Source organism: Berghia stephanieae, chromosome 7 (assembly GCF_034508935.2).
Source record: "Berghia stephanieae isolate SIO BIC M18660-M18661 chromosome 7, UCSD_Bste_1.3, whole genome shotgun sequence".
NCBI classification, from domain to species: Eukaryota; Metazoa; Mollusca; class Gastropoda; order Nudibranchia; family Aeolidiidae; genus Berghia; species Berghia stephanieae.
In genome coordinates, this window is record NC_088366.1 from 30897307 (window position 1) to 30915686 (window position 18380).

Consider the following 18380-nt stretch of genomic DNA (forward strand, 5'->3'; position numbering starts at 1 on the left):
AATACAATTTCAAAGAAATTCAGTTGCACTGTTAATAATTTCTCTATTCCCCAAATTACCTTTTTCCTTGAATTCTCCGGCTTCTACTAATTTGAAAGATTTGAAGACAGCACCTTCTTGGAAGATGGATGTGGAGTGTGGGGGCATGGAGCCAGGGGTGATGCCACCAATGTCAGCATGGTGACCTCGACTGGCCACGTAAAACACTGGTCTTGAAGATGCCTTGTGGAAAACCTGCAATTAGAAATACAAGTTTTAAAAATGCCCTTCAGAGCTATAAAATTTATGGTGCTGGAGTTATCCAAGTTTCTCTAACATCAAACAGACAGTGACAAATCCTAGCTCTCTCATTGACAACTTATATTACAATATGGGTGATCAGTAAAGTTTTCATTAAAAGGGCAGTTAAAGAGATATGACTCAGGCTTCTTCTTCTTCTTCTTCTAGGTTCCATGCCTGGTCCAGGCTTCGGATACTGCATGAATTATCTCTCTCCATTCCTCCCTGTCTCTTGCTTTTTCAAACAGCTCTTGGATTGTTAGGTTGGTGAAGCCCTTCAGTTGGTCTATGAGTGTTTTTCTTTGTCTCCCCCGGGCGCGTTTACCAGGTATTTTTCCACAACTTGCCAGGTATTCATTCTTATCTTTCCTTACTATGTGTCCGAAAAAGGATAGTTGTCGATCCACTATTAAGGGCATTAGTTTCCTTTGTTGGTATGTTTGTTTTAGCACTTCTTCGTTCGTTTTGTGTGCGGTATACGATATTCTCTGCATCCTTCTCAAGCACCACATTTCAAAAGCTTCAATGTTCTTTTGTGTTTCTGCATTTGTAGTCCAGCTTTCGCATCCGTAAAACAAGATTGGCCACACGTAGCACTTCAAGACTCGGAATCTAATCCCGAACGACATCTGTTTGTTTTTCAAAATGTTTCCCAGGTCCATGAAGGCCTGTTTGGCTTGAGTTATTCTTGCTCGTATGTCTCGGTTACATCTTCCATCTGTTGTCACTATTGAACCTAGGTATTTAAAACTTTCTACGTTGGTAAGCTGCTCGCCGTGAATCGTTATATTGCAGGTGTTGTTGTTTTCGGGGTTTTTCTGTATTACCATGCATTCTGTTTTGGTGATATTCACTTCCATTCCCTTGGCTTCACTATCTACTACCACTTTGTCAACAATCTTTTGAAGTTGGATTTCTGATGTTGCAATGAGTACCGTATCGTCTGCGTATCTTATATTATTTATGTTGTGACCTCCTACTTTTATTCCCTCCATATTATTTATGCCCCTCATGATTGTTTCCTGGTATAGATTAAACAGATCTGGTGAGGCAACACACCCTTGACGGACTCCTTTCTTAATAGGAATGGAATTTCCTGTAGAGTTTCCGATTTTGATAGATGCCTGCTGGGTGTAGTATAATGTTTGCATGAGTCTGAGGTCTTTCTCATCAGCGCCAATGGAGTGCAGTTGTTTTAGTATTTCTTCGTGGCGTACTCTATCAAAAGCTTTTTTGTAGTCGACAAAACAGAGGTATAGTGGGGTCTGAACCTGTATAGCTCTTTCACTTAAAACACGGAGGAGGTATATTGCGTTCCTTGTCCCTCTGTCAGGTTGGAATCCATATTGTTCTTCTGCGATTTCGGGGTTAATCTTATTCCTTAGCCTGTTGATAATTATACGCAACAGTATTTTGTTGATGTGACTTATTAAACTTATAGTTCTAAAATTTTCGCATCTGACTGCACCTGCTTTCTTTGGTATTGCTATGAAAATAGAGTTACAGAGATCTTCTGGAATTTTCCCAGTATTGTATATATTGTTGAATAATATGTGAAGTTCATCAATTGCTAGATCTCCTAGGCTTTTTAATACCTCTACAGATATTTCATCAGGGCCTGTTGCTTTACCATCCTTCATTCGTTCCATGGCATGTTCAATTTCACTTTTGGTGATGTTTGGTCCGCTTAATGGTTCTTTGAATTTCAGTGGTGGTTCATTTCTATTTGGATCATTGTACAGTTCGCCTATGTATTCTACCCATCGGCTTTCTATATGTTGTTCTTCAAATAGCAGTTCCCCTTGTTTGTTTTGGATACAACTTCCTGCTGCTTTGCTTTTCCTTTTCCCTGATAGTTCTTTTATTCTTTGGTGAGCTTGTTGGGGGTTGGGTTTGTATTCTCTTTCGATTTCGCAGCATTTCCAGTCTAGATAGTTCTCGTGTGCCTCGATGCATTTGGATTTAATGTGGTTGTTCAATGTTTGGTATTCTGCAGACCCTCTGTTGCATTTTCGTCTTTCTTCAAATAGGTTTAGAATTTCATTTGTCATCCATTCCTTTTTGCTGTTTGTTTGAGCTATTGGTAAATGCTTTTCTGTAGTTGCTTTGACACACTTTTGGAATATATCAAATTGTTTTTCACATTTTTCGTTATCAGGTTCACTTTGGCTTTGTATCATGAGTGCATTTTCAAATTCTTCTCTCATTTTTGTTTGTATGCCATTGTCTTTGCATAACCTGTAATCCCTCTTTATTCTACCAGCTGTTCTCTGAATAGCTTTAAACTTTATCCTTACTGTACAAACAACTGGGACATGGTCACTGTCTACATCGGCGCCTGGGTAGGTTTTGCAATTTAATATGCCATTTCTGAATCTTGATGATACTGCTATAAAGTCTATCTGGTTCCTTGCTCTTCCCCGAGTCCAAATCACATAACTATTAATCACTGCTCTCAGAGAAAACGCTTAGGTTTGCATCCTTTGAAGAGTTCAGAGCATGTCAGTGTCAAAATGGGTTCCAAAATTAAAGGAAACGCTACCAGTGGGGTACAAAATATCTTTTGACATGATCAGAGTGGACTCACTCAGTGTAATCATTTATCAACACACCTTGTGTGCAAAAAGATTGGTGTCTCTTGAAGCACGTCCGTTTTGTGAACATTCTTAACCAAATCCTTATTCGAAATACCAATATGTGTGACTGACCGTCACAATGTAGTATTATCAACCCAAATATAATTCATGTTAGAAATTGAATGTAAAATCAAAATGACAGAACTAAACTTTATTTCAGCTATTTACAATTCACAAAATGACATTCATTCTTTTCAATAGATTATTCATTATCTCATTCAAATTTCATACTCAACGTTGAAAATTAAGTTCCTGCACCTTCTTAACCCCTACATAACACTGTATTGAGGCAATTGGTCACATATTTTTGTGGCAAGATAACTCACCGGGGTGATAACAGTTAAATCTGGCAAGTGGCTCCCTCCAGCCTCGGGGTGGTTGCTTAGGATGACGTCGCCATCATGGATATTGTTTGCCAGTTGTCGCATCTGTAGAATGGATTAAAATAAGCAAATAAATGTATGAATAAATGAAGCACAATAATTTGATACATTTCCATGAGATCAAAAACAAACAATGAAAATGCTCTCTTTTCATCCTCAGGAAGAAATTAGTCTTTAGGGTCTATTCCAAAGGAAGACAAAGGAATAACTATATAGCACTATAAAGTAAACTAAGGCTTCATATGCTTCACAATAATCCATATTTCTCCCACATAATTCAAATTTCATAAATAAAATGTGACTAATTAGACATCCCCTTTGTCATTGCCTACAGCCACTTAATCATTTATACCTGTCAAGTGAGTCAATATGTGTCCAAAAAATGGACAATCAAATGAGCCACTCGTCAGATATTCTCAAGCAGCACTTATTTTCCTGTGTAGCTTTAAGAAAACATTCTTTCTTTTAAAAATTACTTTCCATCTTTTACAAATAAGTGACCTCTCTGGCCCACAAGGAAAGTCAAGGGTGCCCCATCCTCGTAATTCATTGGTTATTCACTCAGAAATCAATGAATTTAAACAGATAGAAAAAAAACCCCAGTTATTATACCCTTATTACTTATTATTGGTGGACTTCCATGATTGGAGTTCATTGCACATGTAAATCTAAAGGTGAATTATTGTGTGTGTTGGTTCGACTTGTTAGTGATTTAATTTGTGTTAAATCATAATCTGGTGGCATGTTCTTTCGAACAAATAGTGTTTTTCGATGAAGGAAGGAATAGAATAGGTAGTTTTCCTGGACAGATGCACTAATGCGAGTGAGTGATCAATTATCGATATATCATTTTCACTGGTGTTTACATTAAAACTGGAACTGAACAATTATATTTCACTGTATGTAAAAGCTCAAATCATTGCAAATAACTATTGCATCATTCAATGTGCATTGATTATCGTCTAATACTAGGATTTAAAGAAATACAATCTCAATATCATATGCCTGCAAGAAGTGAAACAACCCGAAACAGACCAGATCATTGAAGGGAATCAACTAATAAAATCGACAAAATACATCTTCAGCCAAAAACAAAAAAACAATGAAAACATAAATACATTACTAAAAAGCCAGATTGACGACAGATCTGTCATTGTTTAGTAGTGTATATTTGTTTTCATTTTTTGCTGTTGTTGGCTGAAGAAGGGTTTTGAGCCTGAAATGTTCCATGTTTGGAACTTTGTTATTTTTTGAAGCTATTATATTCATTTTTGTTGAATACTTTTTACAGTTCCCAGATTCCAGTATCTTAGTTTCACTTTAACAATGATCCAACAACGGCAAAGGGAACTTGTCTGCAATTCCAAAAGTTGGAGTTCAAGAATACTTTATTCTTCAACTTCACTACAAGCAATAAAAACAATACCAGCCACATCATCCACCCACCTGATACTGCACCGTTTCTTGCATGGCTCCAAGATGCACTGGTATGTGAGGGGCATTGGCCACCAGACCACCATCAGGTCCGAACATAGCACAGCTAAAATCTAGACGCTCCTGAAGATAAGGTAAAATGGGTAACAAGTTTTAAAATGTTATCATTTAAATTTGTTTATTTTACAGGTTTCAAAAGGTAAATTGCAAAGTAAAACATTGTCATTAAAAATGAAATGAAAACCTGTCAGAAAATATTTTAATTCAATTTAAAGAAAAGAACAACACAAAAACCAATGTAATAGATAAAAATAAAATGAATAAATAAAACACAATTAAAAAAACAACAACAAAAAAAAACAAACAAACCAAGCCCCAAAACACATGAAAACAATCATGACAAAAAAGGAGAGAGAGAGAGAGAGAGAGAGAGAGAGAGAGAGAGAGAGAGAGAGAGAGAGAGAGAGAGAGAGAGAGAGAGAGAGAGAGAAGAGAGAGAGAGAGAGAGAGAGAGAGAGAGAGAGAGAGAGAGAGAGGGGGGGGGGGGTAATTCGGAAAATTCCCACATAAAATAATCCTCCTGTTAGGATCAATGGGACTCACCACCTCAAAACAGTCTTATGTCGGGTTGGTTATATATGGTGAAAATTGAATTTTTATTTAAAAAATATAAGACCTAGGTTAATCAATAGTCATTCATTTATTTTTTTTTTGGCCAATAATGACAATAGTCTCTTAACTTGCTGGTAACTTCAATTAGAACACTTTGAATAAAATAATAAATTTACATTTCAACACGTGGTTCATGATCCCAATATGACATAAGCAGTGGGTCACAGTCACATCGATTTCTAGATTGTCAATCATTTTAAAACTACACTGACAAAATCTAACAAGATGCAATCAAATCTACTAAGGGAAACCAGATTCCTTTTTAAATTTGATGGCGACAATTAATTGCTAAACATTGACATCGCGGCAAAAGATACCTTTTCTACTTTTCTTATTCACACTTGTATTTTTCTGTGTTTTTGGCACCATATAGAAATATTTTGTAAAATCACAGACCTCATTTGAAATATCTTGCTTTTTAAAAAATATAGATGTGATTCGTTTTGTATTTGACCTGTCAGAGAATTCAAATTGTGATCTTCCATTCAAGGAAATATCAAAGGTTATCTACAAACAAAATAAATATGAACTTTAATATATCACATTTCCCCCATTTCATGGTGTTCAATGTGTTTCACAGTGTGTCAAATGGAACAAAACGTCCATTTCATACAGGTCACCTTTTCCCGAACCCTTTTAATACTTGCATTTTTACAATAATATCAATTAATCTACAACCTGGGTATTCATTTACACCTGAATAGAGTGCAGAGATGTGTGTAAAAAGCTATACTCAAAATCACATGATTTTTAATCGGGATGAGACGTTACACAACTTGACTATCTGTATCACTACACATCCATTCAGAGGAACTAAAACAAAAAAAGAAGGAACCCCACAAAAAAAAAAAAAAAAAAAAAAAAAAAAAAAAAAAAAAAAAAGCAAACAAACAAAAATAAAAAAAGAAAAAAAAAAGAAAAAAGAAAACTGGAGGCATATTCACATCACTTAAAAAAAAATGTCATGAGACCTAAACATAAAATATTAAAGTACGCAAGGTATTCACACCACTCTTTGTTCATTAGGTAACAATCTGGGAAATATAAAAAAAATACAGCTTTAACTAATTGGACGGTATTTAGGACAAGAGTGCAACCCCATAATTTTTCAAAACTCATTTGTTCACTTTCCCAATCTCACGTACAAACCACACACAATGTCGCTGATTATGTCTTTAAAAAAATATTTTAAAAAGAACGATCTTTAAATAAATTATTTATCATAAAAATAAAAAAAACAACATCCATTTAACTTTGTCTCAACCTTTTTATAATGCAGGATAGCATGCCTGCTGTTGTCCTTAAAACCAACCAATTAAAAGAGTAGAAAAAGAAAAATTGACACAAAATCAAGCATGTATTTGCAGATTGCGGCAATAATTTTTGGACACAGAAAGTTAGATCAATTTGTTTTTAAAAAGTGTTGAAACTTTAACAGCGAAGCTGATTTTCTGCAAGTGTAAATGTCATATTTGGTTATAACCAAACTGCCATACCGATCACCCTTGCTACAAACAGTTCCAACCCCAAGAATCCACAAGTTTTCTAATTTTAGAACAAGATTAATGCTCAACCAATGAACTCTACAAATATTGAGAATTTTTTTTTCAAGTGAAAAGGCTTTATTTACAAAATTGTTCAGGTCCATTGCACTGTTATAGCGTTGGTAGATTTAAAATCTTCTACCCAATTGGGTTATCCTCAAGTAGAACAGTTTGTGACCGAAATACTGACAAAACCTTTTTTTTTTTCATTTTGTTCTTATATTAATTATTAAGATCATCCACAACTAATAAAAAATAGTACCAAACCTGAAACTTCTTGATAACAATTTTTTTCTTTGAAGTCTCAGTTTACAAACTTGAAGAGAAGTTGGGGGTGATCTTAATCTATCAAAATTTGTTGCCACTGTGCTGGAGAAAAGACCTATTCTCTTTCATCAGGAATGCAACGACCAGTGATGTGAATTGGAATTCATTGAAGTCCGATTCGCATCAACATTACTGCCCTCTTAGTAAAAATAACAAAATCTAATGTATGTTTAAGGTAAAATCGAACGCTGCCTGGATGTGGTTAAAACATAAAACTGAAAAAAATAAAACTCTTCAATGACAGGAATATCTGGAGAAGAACTGAGAAAATAAATGTTAGCACCGCATACATAAACTAAAAGGGAAAATAAGTGCTTTGGGGGCATGTAAAATCACATGGAAAGATTAAAAAAAATATATATAATTTTGCAAATAATGTAGAATCTTATGTTGCATAAACAAAACAATGAAATGTTGCTGTTCGAAGCTCGAAGAAATAAATAACAAAGTGATAAATAAATAAATAATCAATAATCAATGTCACTGCCACATTATCTCAATCGTCTGTAGTGTTTCATTCAACCTGTTTTGTTGATAAAGGGGAAACCCGAAACGTCCATTTTTATCTGTTTCGTATATTAAATTGAAGCTTACATTCAATTTCACATTGTTATTTATAAACAAAACAATAAAAAAGGTGATCAACAATGTTAATCTGGGATTTCAGATGAAAAATTAAAAATTAAGGTTGTTTTGTTTTTGTCTTTTAAAATCATTTTTAAAAAGAGTTTAATTTAAACACTCTCATCTCTGAAGGCATGATATTTATTTAAGCGGCTTAATTAAACTTAAGCTTCAATTTTAAGCATAAAGTCCACCCAGACATAATGGTGATGGTTAGTCAAAATTATATGTCCCCATCCCTCTCCAAAACCATAACATCCATCTGGTATCGTGCAAGGATGAACTAAAACAATAGAGCGTGAGATTTCTTGTCAAAATTATCCAATTGACAAAATTAAATTTCTAGCATTTAAAGAATTTCCAACCATCTTTCCCCAATAAAAGAATTACAAAATAATTTAAACTTCCTACAGATTTTAAAAGTCAATTTTCAACGTCTGGTCCATCCTAAAATAATATGACATGGAAATATTTCCAGTAGGTCACATGCCTATTAGCCAAACTAGTTGGCCATTAAATTTGTGAGCTTTTATCACTCTTATGTTGACACAGAGACGAATTAAAATACAGTCAATTACTTTGTACCATCCACACCTATTTAGACCATCTGTGCCCAAAGCCATCTGAAATACATGATGTCCTGCCCAGATAGAAGACCCTCAAGATTATGAACAACAATCATTAAAAAATTTTTTTTGACTCAGATGATGTAAGAAGTTGTAACGTCATACAATATACCAGGGTAATGTAAATGTAGCTGCTTGAAGCTCGAAGAAATAAATAACAATGTGAAATTGAATTTAAGCTTCAATTTAATATATGAAAACAGATAAAATGGACGTTTCGGGTTTCCCTTTAATCAATGAAACAGGATGAATGAAACACTACAGACGAATGAGATAATGTGGTAGTGATAAAGGGGAAACCCGAAACGTCCATTTTTTTCTGTTTTCGTATATTAAATTGAAGCTTACATTCAATTTCACATTGGTATTTATTACAATATACCAGTATAATTTTATGTGTCACTGGGTCAAAATCAATGTGATAGCAAACTAGAAGGCATGTACTGAACATGGTTAGTAAATGAAGCTCTGAACTTGGAGGCCCGCTATTGTAGCTAGTTGGCATACATTCAAGATAGCAATTGGTGGGCTACATACATAAGCAAAGATTTATAGTGTGAGGAGGTAGGGAGGATGCTGGGGTGTTATGTGGATTAATGAAAAAATGGATAGATAAAATTCCAAAGGGTAAAAAGCTTCTTCTTCTTCTTCTTCTCCTCCTTTTCCTTCTTCTTCTTCCTCTTTCTCTTCTTGTGCTTCCTTTTTCTCTTCTTGTTCTTGTTCATGTTCTTCTTCTTCTTCTTCTTCTTCTTCTTTTTCTTCTTCTTTTTCTTCTTCTTCTTCTTCTTCTTCTTCTTCTTCTTCTTCTTCTTCTTCTTCTTCTTCTTCTTCTTCTTCTTCTTCTTCTTCTTCTTCTTCTTCTTTTTCTTCTTCTTCTTCTAACACTATTACTACTACTACTAGTACTACTTCTCCTCCTCCTTGTTTTTCTTAATCTATTCTTCTTCGTCATTGTAAAATGCAACAACAACAACAATAATAATAATAACAATAATAATAATAATAATAATAATAATAATAATAATAATAATAATAATAATAATAATAATAATAATAATAATAATAATAATAATAATTATAATAATAAAATACCCCCCTTCCCCCAACCGCACTAAATACGACTAATATATATGTTTTCAAAAATTATGTAAGCGATGTCCAGGGACAGACTACAAGTTTTTTATTCAACTCCTTATCAAATAATAATAAATGGTTCCTGAACATGAATGGCAGCAAAATGTGACCCATAACCAAAAAATCAGTACAATTCAGATGCTGAAAATGTAATTAATAGTCACTCATTAATTAATGAGTAAGGCTTATACATGTTGTATTGAGAATGAATATAGTTTCTGAACTAGTGTAAAATCAATATATCATTTTTGTGACCCATGACATCAATCTACTATTAGAATGAACTAGATGAAAAAAAAATATAGTCATATTGATCAGAATTGTGACCCATCTTCTCAAAACGGTATTATGTCAGAATGAATCAAATGCCAAATAGTCGTTTTATCTTAAAAATGAATAGAAATTTGAGATTTTAATTTTTGTTACTTTTTGAGACACTGTCTGTAGTCTTCAGTCAAACATTTACAATTAATTCAAGTTTCATGCGGTCTTATGTGGTCTTGCATGACACTCGCTTTCGAATCGGAAGGTCCTGGGTTCGAGCCTTGCTCGATGCATAGTTGAGTCCTTGGAAAAGGCTATTTACTCACATTCTCTCAATGTACTCAGGTATAAAATGAGTACCTCACTATTAACAGCGTTGTCTCTGTGGGAAAAAAATGTAGCATTGCCAAACAAGCTTCATGTCTCGTTTAACGAGTTCTGTGTTGCTGTTGGTCAGGGATCCTTTGTAAAGCCTGTTGAGCACGTTTAGTGGATATTGCGCTATATAAAAGCTTAATGTTTTCATATATTTACTATAAAATCAATTTTTACTATCTAACCAACACAAAATACTGCTTAGAGACGGTAGGTCAGAATTTCAGGAAATGTCAATTTTAAAGTTTTAAGAAATATAATTTACTCTCATCAAACAAGGCATTTACACTCCAGTACGGTTTCCTCGAACTCCTCGGGACAAGCAAAAAGGTTCAAGGAAATCGTAGTTCGAGGAAATCGTGCCTTGCCAAAAACGGCTTGATAGAAGGGGAGGGAGAACAGTGTACAGCGATTTTCAAAATAGGATCCTTAAATAAAAGAGGTCTATTATATTTTTTACAAAAACGATATCCACATAATTTTGTCAAAAACTTTTAATATTGTAAGATTGCCCACCACTTGTCTGTGAAACCGGCTCAAGTTATAGAACAAGGTGTGAAATGTAGGGTAAATCTATAAACAAAAGCTGCCAATTTTGACAGTTAGTTTTCATTCATGGTTTAGAAAACTGTGGGGTGTAAACAGAATTTTATAGTATAATATAACTATTCACTTCACAAATAATAAAAAAAAAAAAAAATCAATTACACCCTTCCGCACAATCGATGCTGTTGCCTAGACATTCCATGAAGGAACACAGATAATCCATCAGACAAAATTCTGATGTCAACAAGAATAACCCTTGTCCAAACTGAGAAAATTGGGTGTTGATAATCTTGCCCAAGCAAAATTTTAAAAAAACAAAAAACAAATCCCTGATGTGGTCTCCATCCTGGGATCTTCTGGGCCACAGTGCAGTACCTTAACAACTCAGCTGCTTCAACCCCTGGTCAATTCGCCCTCCAAACAAAGAAGAGTTTAAAATTGTTTTATTGATAATTATTTGTGAGCAACCACATCAAAACAATATTATGTTAGAATGATAGTTATGCGATATTTGAATTTATCCAAAAAAAAAAAATGAAACTTGAGTACAGAAAACTTGTGTTTCATTGGGTACAATGAATTTAGTTTAATAAAATGCATATATATTATTAATATCATTTATATCTAAAAATTGTTTAATCATTTTAACTTTTGATTACTTTTTGGCATCCACTATCCTCCGATATAATACCAGTTTGATGTGTTGGTCACAGATAATCCCAATGCATAGTCAATACTGAATACAAATCACAAATTAAATCTGCTGTTTGGAATAGGAAAGCATAATTAAAAATAATTGGTGCTTGTATAAAGCGCTTCATCCCAGTTCTTTTAATAAGCTCAAAGCGCATTACAGAAACATTATTATAATTCATATAATATTACTCATCACTTGGACATTTAACATGACAAACCTTTATATTGGTGGATATTGCTGTCCGCTGCAGAACTCTGGTGTATGAAATATAAAGGAATATTGCGGTTCAATCACAAAATACCTTTTTTTTTTTCAATTTGGGCCAGAAAACTTTCATAGATTAAGATCATCTGACAACTTGTCAAAAAAGTTATGTATATGAGATTTTTTTTTAGAAGGTGGTGGAGTGTTGAGTAGAGAAAGAGTATAAATGGAAAACTTAAAACCAAGTATAAATTAGGTTAAAAATAAGGGATTCAGACTGGCCTGAAAGAGTATATTTTTTGATTCGCTACACATCCTTTATTGTCTTATCTTTTACAGTGTTTCTTCGTGTAATCAATAGAACACCAATAGTATATCTTGCATCTGTGCCTGTTCCCAAAATGTCTCTTTCAGATAAAAAAAAATAAACCAAAGAAAGTAAATAATTAAATTGTATATGGGATGTAATGTTGTGCTTACCGTTTATGCAGATGAATGAGAGCTATAATTTGTATATCATATATTTTTTATCAAAACCTTTACAAATGCAATTTTCTATATATTCTGTCCTTGCCAACCCTATAAATTCTATCTTTGCTAACCCTCTATATTTCATCTTTGTCAAAACTCTATATTCTATCATTGCCAAACCTATAAATTCTATCTTTGCCACCCTATAAATTCTACCTTTGCCAACCCTCTATATTCCATCTTTGTTAACCCTCTATATTCTATCTTTGCCAACCCTATAAATTCTATCTTTGCCAACCCTGTATATTCTATCTTTGCCAACCCTATATATTCTATCTTTGCCAACCCTATATATTCTATCTTTGCCAACCCTATATATTCTATCTTTCCAACCCTATATATTCTATCTTTGCCAACCCTTGTAGAGATTGGACACATATGTGATCCACCACCCTCAATTCGGTATTATGCTAGGGTGATCTATATGATGCAAAATACTTTTTAATTCAAAGTATTTATAGATATGGCATTCTTCTTTTTGTCTGCCTACGAATTTATAGTATTTCGTCTTAATAAACCAAAATATGTTCGTACAAGATTCTTTCTTGCTATAAATTCAGTTCTTAACCATCTGAACCATCCTGAGAATACCGTTTGAATGTGATTGGACATATCTTTAAAAGAAAAGCTGTATCTTTTCAGCCAGTATAAACCCTTCGTCCAAATGTTAGTGATGAACTGATGAAAGCAGGAGCATGCTGGCTATCAAGTAAAAGGATTTTATCATAATAATGTTTTACATCCACATTAGCCAGAGCTTAATCCTTTAAAGGCGAGATTAAATTGATGTCAACAAGAGAGGCAGTAACAGTAATGTGATTCAGCCTTCGTTTAAACCAAAGTCAGATTATTGTTACTGGCTCTCTAATTGAAAAGGGTAAGATTTGATGTCCGATACCATTGAACTTTAACCCCGCCTGTAAGGGATAAAAGTGCAATGCAGTATTATGCACATATTTGTTTTGTTTTTGGAAATCTAAAAATGTCTGTTTGACAACACTTTCAATATTTATAGGCACATTAGTATCTAAATGCAATATGAGATAGCCCTATTGCTAGTCACTTAAAAGCTATTGACAGTATACGTATTAAACCTCTCCTTACCAAAAACAACAAAATCGTCACATTTTTAACAATATAACAAGCCTTTTTTAAATTTTAAATTTTTGTTCATCCAAAAATATAACAATTTTGACAATTCAAAATTTACCTGATGTTGTCGAGCTTGGTTTATTCATGACCAGCTGATTTCAACAAAAGTGACGTTTTAAGAAAAATAAGTCATGAATAGGGTAGTAAGCACAGAGTCAAATAAAATGACAATAAATTGTGATATTCTTTGTATTACTGTCAAAAGCCAAACAGTGACATATATTTTACTTGGAAGTCACCTGTAAAATACCAACATGCTCATGCTCCATAGAAAATTAGTATTGGAAATAAATCAAACATAAAAGCTGTAGTGTCCTCTGACTTACCTTAAAAAAAAAAAAGTCTAAATAGTCTAAATCTGTGGCGTGTAAACAAGTTAGTTGTAAAGTATCCTTATCTTATCTTTGATGATGCGGGGTGCATAAATTTTTAAAACCGTTTCACAAAATAACAACGTGAATGAGTGAATGGTTATTGGAACTATGTTTTTACAATTATTTATTTTGTATTTTATCTATTTATTTTCAATTTTGTCTGGATTGTGTCAAAATAAACTTTCAGCATGCAAGGAAATACAGTGTAGTACACAATATCTTCATATCACCCCCAGAAAGATAAATTGTACTCATTGTTTCAGCAACTAAACATGACAAAAAAAGGGGAATGAAATGGCTTTATCCCACAGCTCACTTTACATGGCCTTCATCAAATTTGAGAAATCTCTTGACAATTTATACCGCAGGTCACTTTGAAAAATTCTGCAAATTTACGAAATCTCCATAAAGATTATCAACATTATTTAGGCTCTCTACACCAATTTTTAATGCAAGGTCATCCATGACAACAAGCTTACAGAACCATTTTGATGTTAAAACTGGCATCACACAGTGATGCATATTGTCCCCAACACTCTTTGCCCTGACAAATGACAAGGTCATGTGTATGACTATAGCAAAGAGAAAAAGAAGAATGCAGTGGTTGCTGATTTCAAAGCTCGAAAACCTTGAAAATGTTGACAATGTATGCCTTCTGTTAAACAAGTACAAAGATATACAAGAAAAGGAGGAACTTGCATCCAAATCCAGATCTTTAGGACTCAAAATCAATGTAATATATCCTCAGAAAAATTGCAAGAATAAAAGATCTAGTAACAGTTGATAACATTTCGCTACAGGATGTAACAAAATTTGATTATCTCAGCAGCAAGGTGACATCTGATGGAGACTGCATAACAGACATAAATGCTTACATCAGCAAAGCGAGTCCAGTCTTTGGGATGTTTAGGAATATTTGGATGTCAAACAAACTCAGTGTCAAAATGAAAGTTAAAACTTTTAAGTCTTTAGTGTACTGCTGTATGGCTTAGAATGAATTTAAATTTTAAAAAAAAAAAAATTCGCTTTATTCATCCCATAGGGGAAATTTGTCTCTTTGGTCTATTCCAAGGGAAGACTGGAATAACCCAGGCGTCAGCCGCAGTGAGCGCCGCAAATTGAGCGAGGGCGAGGTGACTTGCTCAAGGCCACACACGCAGCAGCGGGTGATTGAACTTGGTCCATTCGGGTATGAAGCAAAGACTGTACCACTGAGCCATGCTGCCCTAATGTTGAATGTTGATAGACAACAAATGCAACAGAACAGAAATTAAAAGTGATCCAGACCAAATGCCTGCGAACAGAGACGCCAACTTTAAATTTGACTCACAGGAGTTTCAGACACCACTCGTAGGAATTTCAATGCCGAAAGAGAATTTCCGCACACAAGAAAAAGGAATTGGAATGGTATTTGGCATTGTGTTTACATATTGTATAGTTCCAAATAGATAACTGATTAGAACTATATTATGATACATAAACACATTGCCAAATACAATCCCAAAGTTTCCTTATTTCAAATGAAGTAAAGCGCCAAAACCTAATGGTAGAAATTGTAGTACTGGTGGTAGTGAGGATGATGTGGTGTTGGTGGTTGTAGTAATCGTGGTAGTGATGATGAAGATGTGATTGTGGTTGTTGTTGTAGTAGTAGTGGTAGTGATGATGATGTGGTGGTGGTGGTTGTAGTAGTAGTGGTTGTGATGATGATATCGTGGTGGTGGTGGTTGAAGTATTAGTTGTCGTGATGATGATGTGGTGGTGGTATAGTGGTTGTAGTAGTTGTGGTCGTGATGATAATAATGTGGTGGTGGTTGTAGTAGTGGTGGTAGCGATGTTGATGTGGTGGTGATGGTGGTTGTAGTACAAATGGTAGTGATGATGATGTGGTAGTGGTGGTTGTAGTAGTAGTGGTAGTGATGATGTGGTGGTAGTTGTAATCGTAGTAGTGATGATAATGTGGTGGTGGTGGTTGTAGTAGTAGTAGTGATAATGATGTGGTGGTGGTGGTGGTTGTAGTAGTAGTGGTAGTGATGATGATGTAGTGCTGGTGGTTGTAGTTATAGTAGTAGTGATGATGATGTTGTAGTGGTGGTTATTATTATAGTAGTAGTAGTAGTAGTAGAGACAGAAATGAACGAGGAAACATCTGGGCAGATTGGTGTAGAACAAATAAATTAATGATTTCAAACATCTGGTTTCAACAACACCCAAGAAGAACCTGGACATGGCAATCACCAGGGGACAGAGCAAGGAACCAGATAGACTTTATAGCAGTATCATCAAGATTCAGAAATGGCATATTAAATTGCAAAACCTACCCAGGCGCCGATGTAGACAGTGACCATGTCCCAGTTGTTTGTACAGTAAGGATAAAGTTTAAAGCTATTCAGAGAACAGCTGGTAGAATAAAGAGGGATTACAGGTTATGCAAAGACAATGGCATACAAACAAAAATGAGAGAAGAATTTGAAAATGCACTCATGATACAAAGCCAAAGTGAACCTGATAACGAAAAATGTGAAAAACAATTTGATATATTCCAAAAGTGTGTCAAAGCAACTGCAGAAAAGCATTTACCAATAGCTCAAATAAACAGCAAAAAGGAATGGATGACAAATGAAATTCTAAACCTATTTGAAGAAAGACGAAAATGCAACAGAGGGTCTGCAGAATACCAAACATTGAACAACCACATTAAATCCAAATGCATCGAGGCACACGAGAACTATCTAGACTGGAAATGCTGCGAAATCGAAAGAGAATACAAACCCAACCCCCAACAAGCTCACCAAAGAATAAAAGAACTATCAGGGAAAAGGAAAAGCAAAGCAGCAGGAAGTTGTATCCAAAACAAACAAGGGGAACTGCTATTTGAAGAACAACATATAGAAAGCCGATGGGTAGAATACATAGGCGAACTGTACAATGATCCAAATAGAAATGAACCACCACTGAAATTCAAAGAACCATTAAGCGGACCAAACATCACCAAAAGTGAAATTGAACATGCCATGGAACGGATGAGGGATGGTAAAGCAACAGGCCCTGATGAAATATCTGTAGAGGTATTAAAAAGCCTAGGAGATCTAGCAATTGATGAACTTCACATATTATTCAACAATATATACAACACTGGGAAAATTCCAGAAGATCTCTGTAACTCTATTTTCATAGCAATACCAAAGAAAGCAGGTGCAGTCAGATGCGAAAATTTTAGAACTATAAGTTTAATAAGCCACATCAACAAAATACTGTTGCGTATAATTATCAACAGGCTAAGGAATAAGATTAACCCCGAAATCGCAGAAGAACAATATGGATTCCAACCTGACAGAGGGACAAGGAACGCAATATACCTCCTCCGTGTTTTAAGTGAAAGAGCTATACAGGTTCAGACCCCACTATACCTCTGTTTTGTCGACTACAAAAAAGCTTTTGATAGAGTACGCCACGAAGAAATACTAAACAACTGCACTCCATTGGCGCTGATGAGAAAGACCTCAGACTCATGCAAACATTATACTACACCCAGCAGGCATCTATCAAAATCGGAAACTCTACAGGAAATTCCATTCCTATTAAGAAAGGAGTCCGTCAAGGGTATGTTGCCTCACCAGATCTGTTTAATCTATACCAAGAAACAATCATGAGGGGCATAACTAATATGGAGGGAATAAAAGTAGGAGGTCACAATATAAATAATATAAGATACGCAGACGATACGGTACTCATTGCAACATCAGAAATCCAACTTCAAAAGATTGTTGACAAAGTGGTAGTAGATAGTGAAGCCAAGGGAATGGAAGTGAATATCACCAAAACGGAATGCATGGTAATACAGAAAAACCCCGAAAACAACAACAACTGCAATATAACGATTCACGGCGAGCAACTTACCAACGTAGAAAGTTTTAAATACCTAGGTTCAATAGTGACAACAGATGGAAGATGTAACCGAGACATACGAGCAAGAATAACTCAAGCCAAAAAGGCCTTCATGGACCTGGGAAACATTTTGAAAAACAAACAGATGTCGTTCGGGATTAGATTCCGAGTCTTGAAGTGCTACGTGTGGCCAATCTTGTTATACGGATGCGAAAGCTGGACTACAAATGCAGAAACACAAAAGAACATTGAAGCTTTTGAAATGTGGTGCTTGAGAAGGATGCAGAGAATATCGTATACTGCACACAAAACGAACGAAGAAGTGCTAAAACAAACATACCAACAAAGGAAACTAATGCCCTTAACAGCGGATCGACAACTATCCTTTTTCGGACACATAGTAAGGAAAGATAAGAATAAATACCTGGCAAGTTGTGGAAAAATATCTGGTAAACGCGCCCGGGGAGACAAAGAAAAACACTCATAGACCAACTGAAGGGCTTCACCAACCTAACAATCCAAGAGCTGTTTGAAAAAGCAAGAGACAGGGAGGAATGGAGAGAGATAATTCATGCAGTATCCGAAGCCTGGACCAGGCATGGAACCTAGAAGAAGAAGAAGAAGAAGTAGTAGTAGTAGTAGTAGTAGTAGTAGTAGTAGTAGTAGTAGTAGTAGTAGTAGTAGTAGTAGT

At 34.8% G+C, this 18380-nt stretch overlaps 1 protein-coding gene across 1 annotated transcript in view; it reads right to left on the bottom strand.

Moving 5' to 3' along the window:
* LOC144977054 (5-oxoprolinase-like) overlaps positions 1 to 18380 on the bottom strand; it is a 73583-nt gene that overhangs the window by 19540 nt on the left and 35663 nt on the right. The window contains exons 21-24 of the mRNA XM_078921781.1: positions 11759 to 11795; positions 4745 to 4855; positions 3242 to 3343; positions 60 to 234 (exon numbers count right to left, since the gene is read on the bottom strand). Coding sequence (XP_078777907.1) covers positions 60 to 234; positions 3242 to 3343; positions 4745 to 4855; positions 11759 to 11795 — 425 coding nt within the window. The remainder of the gene's footprint in view (positions 1 to 59; positions 235 to 3241; positions 3344 to 4744; positions 4856 to 11758; positions 11796 to 18380) is intronic.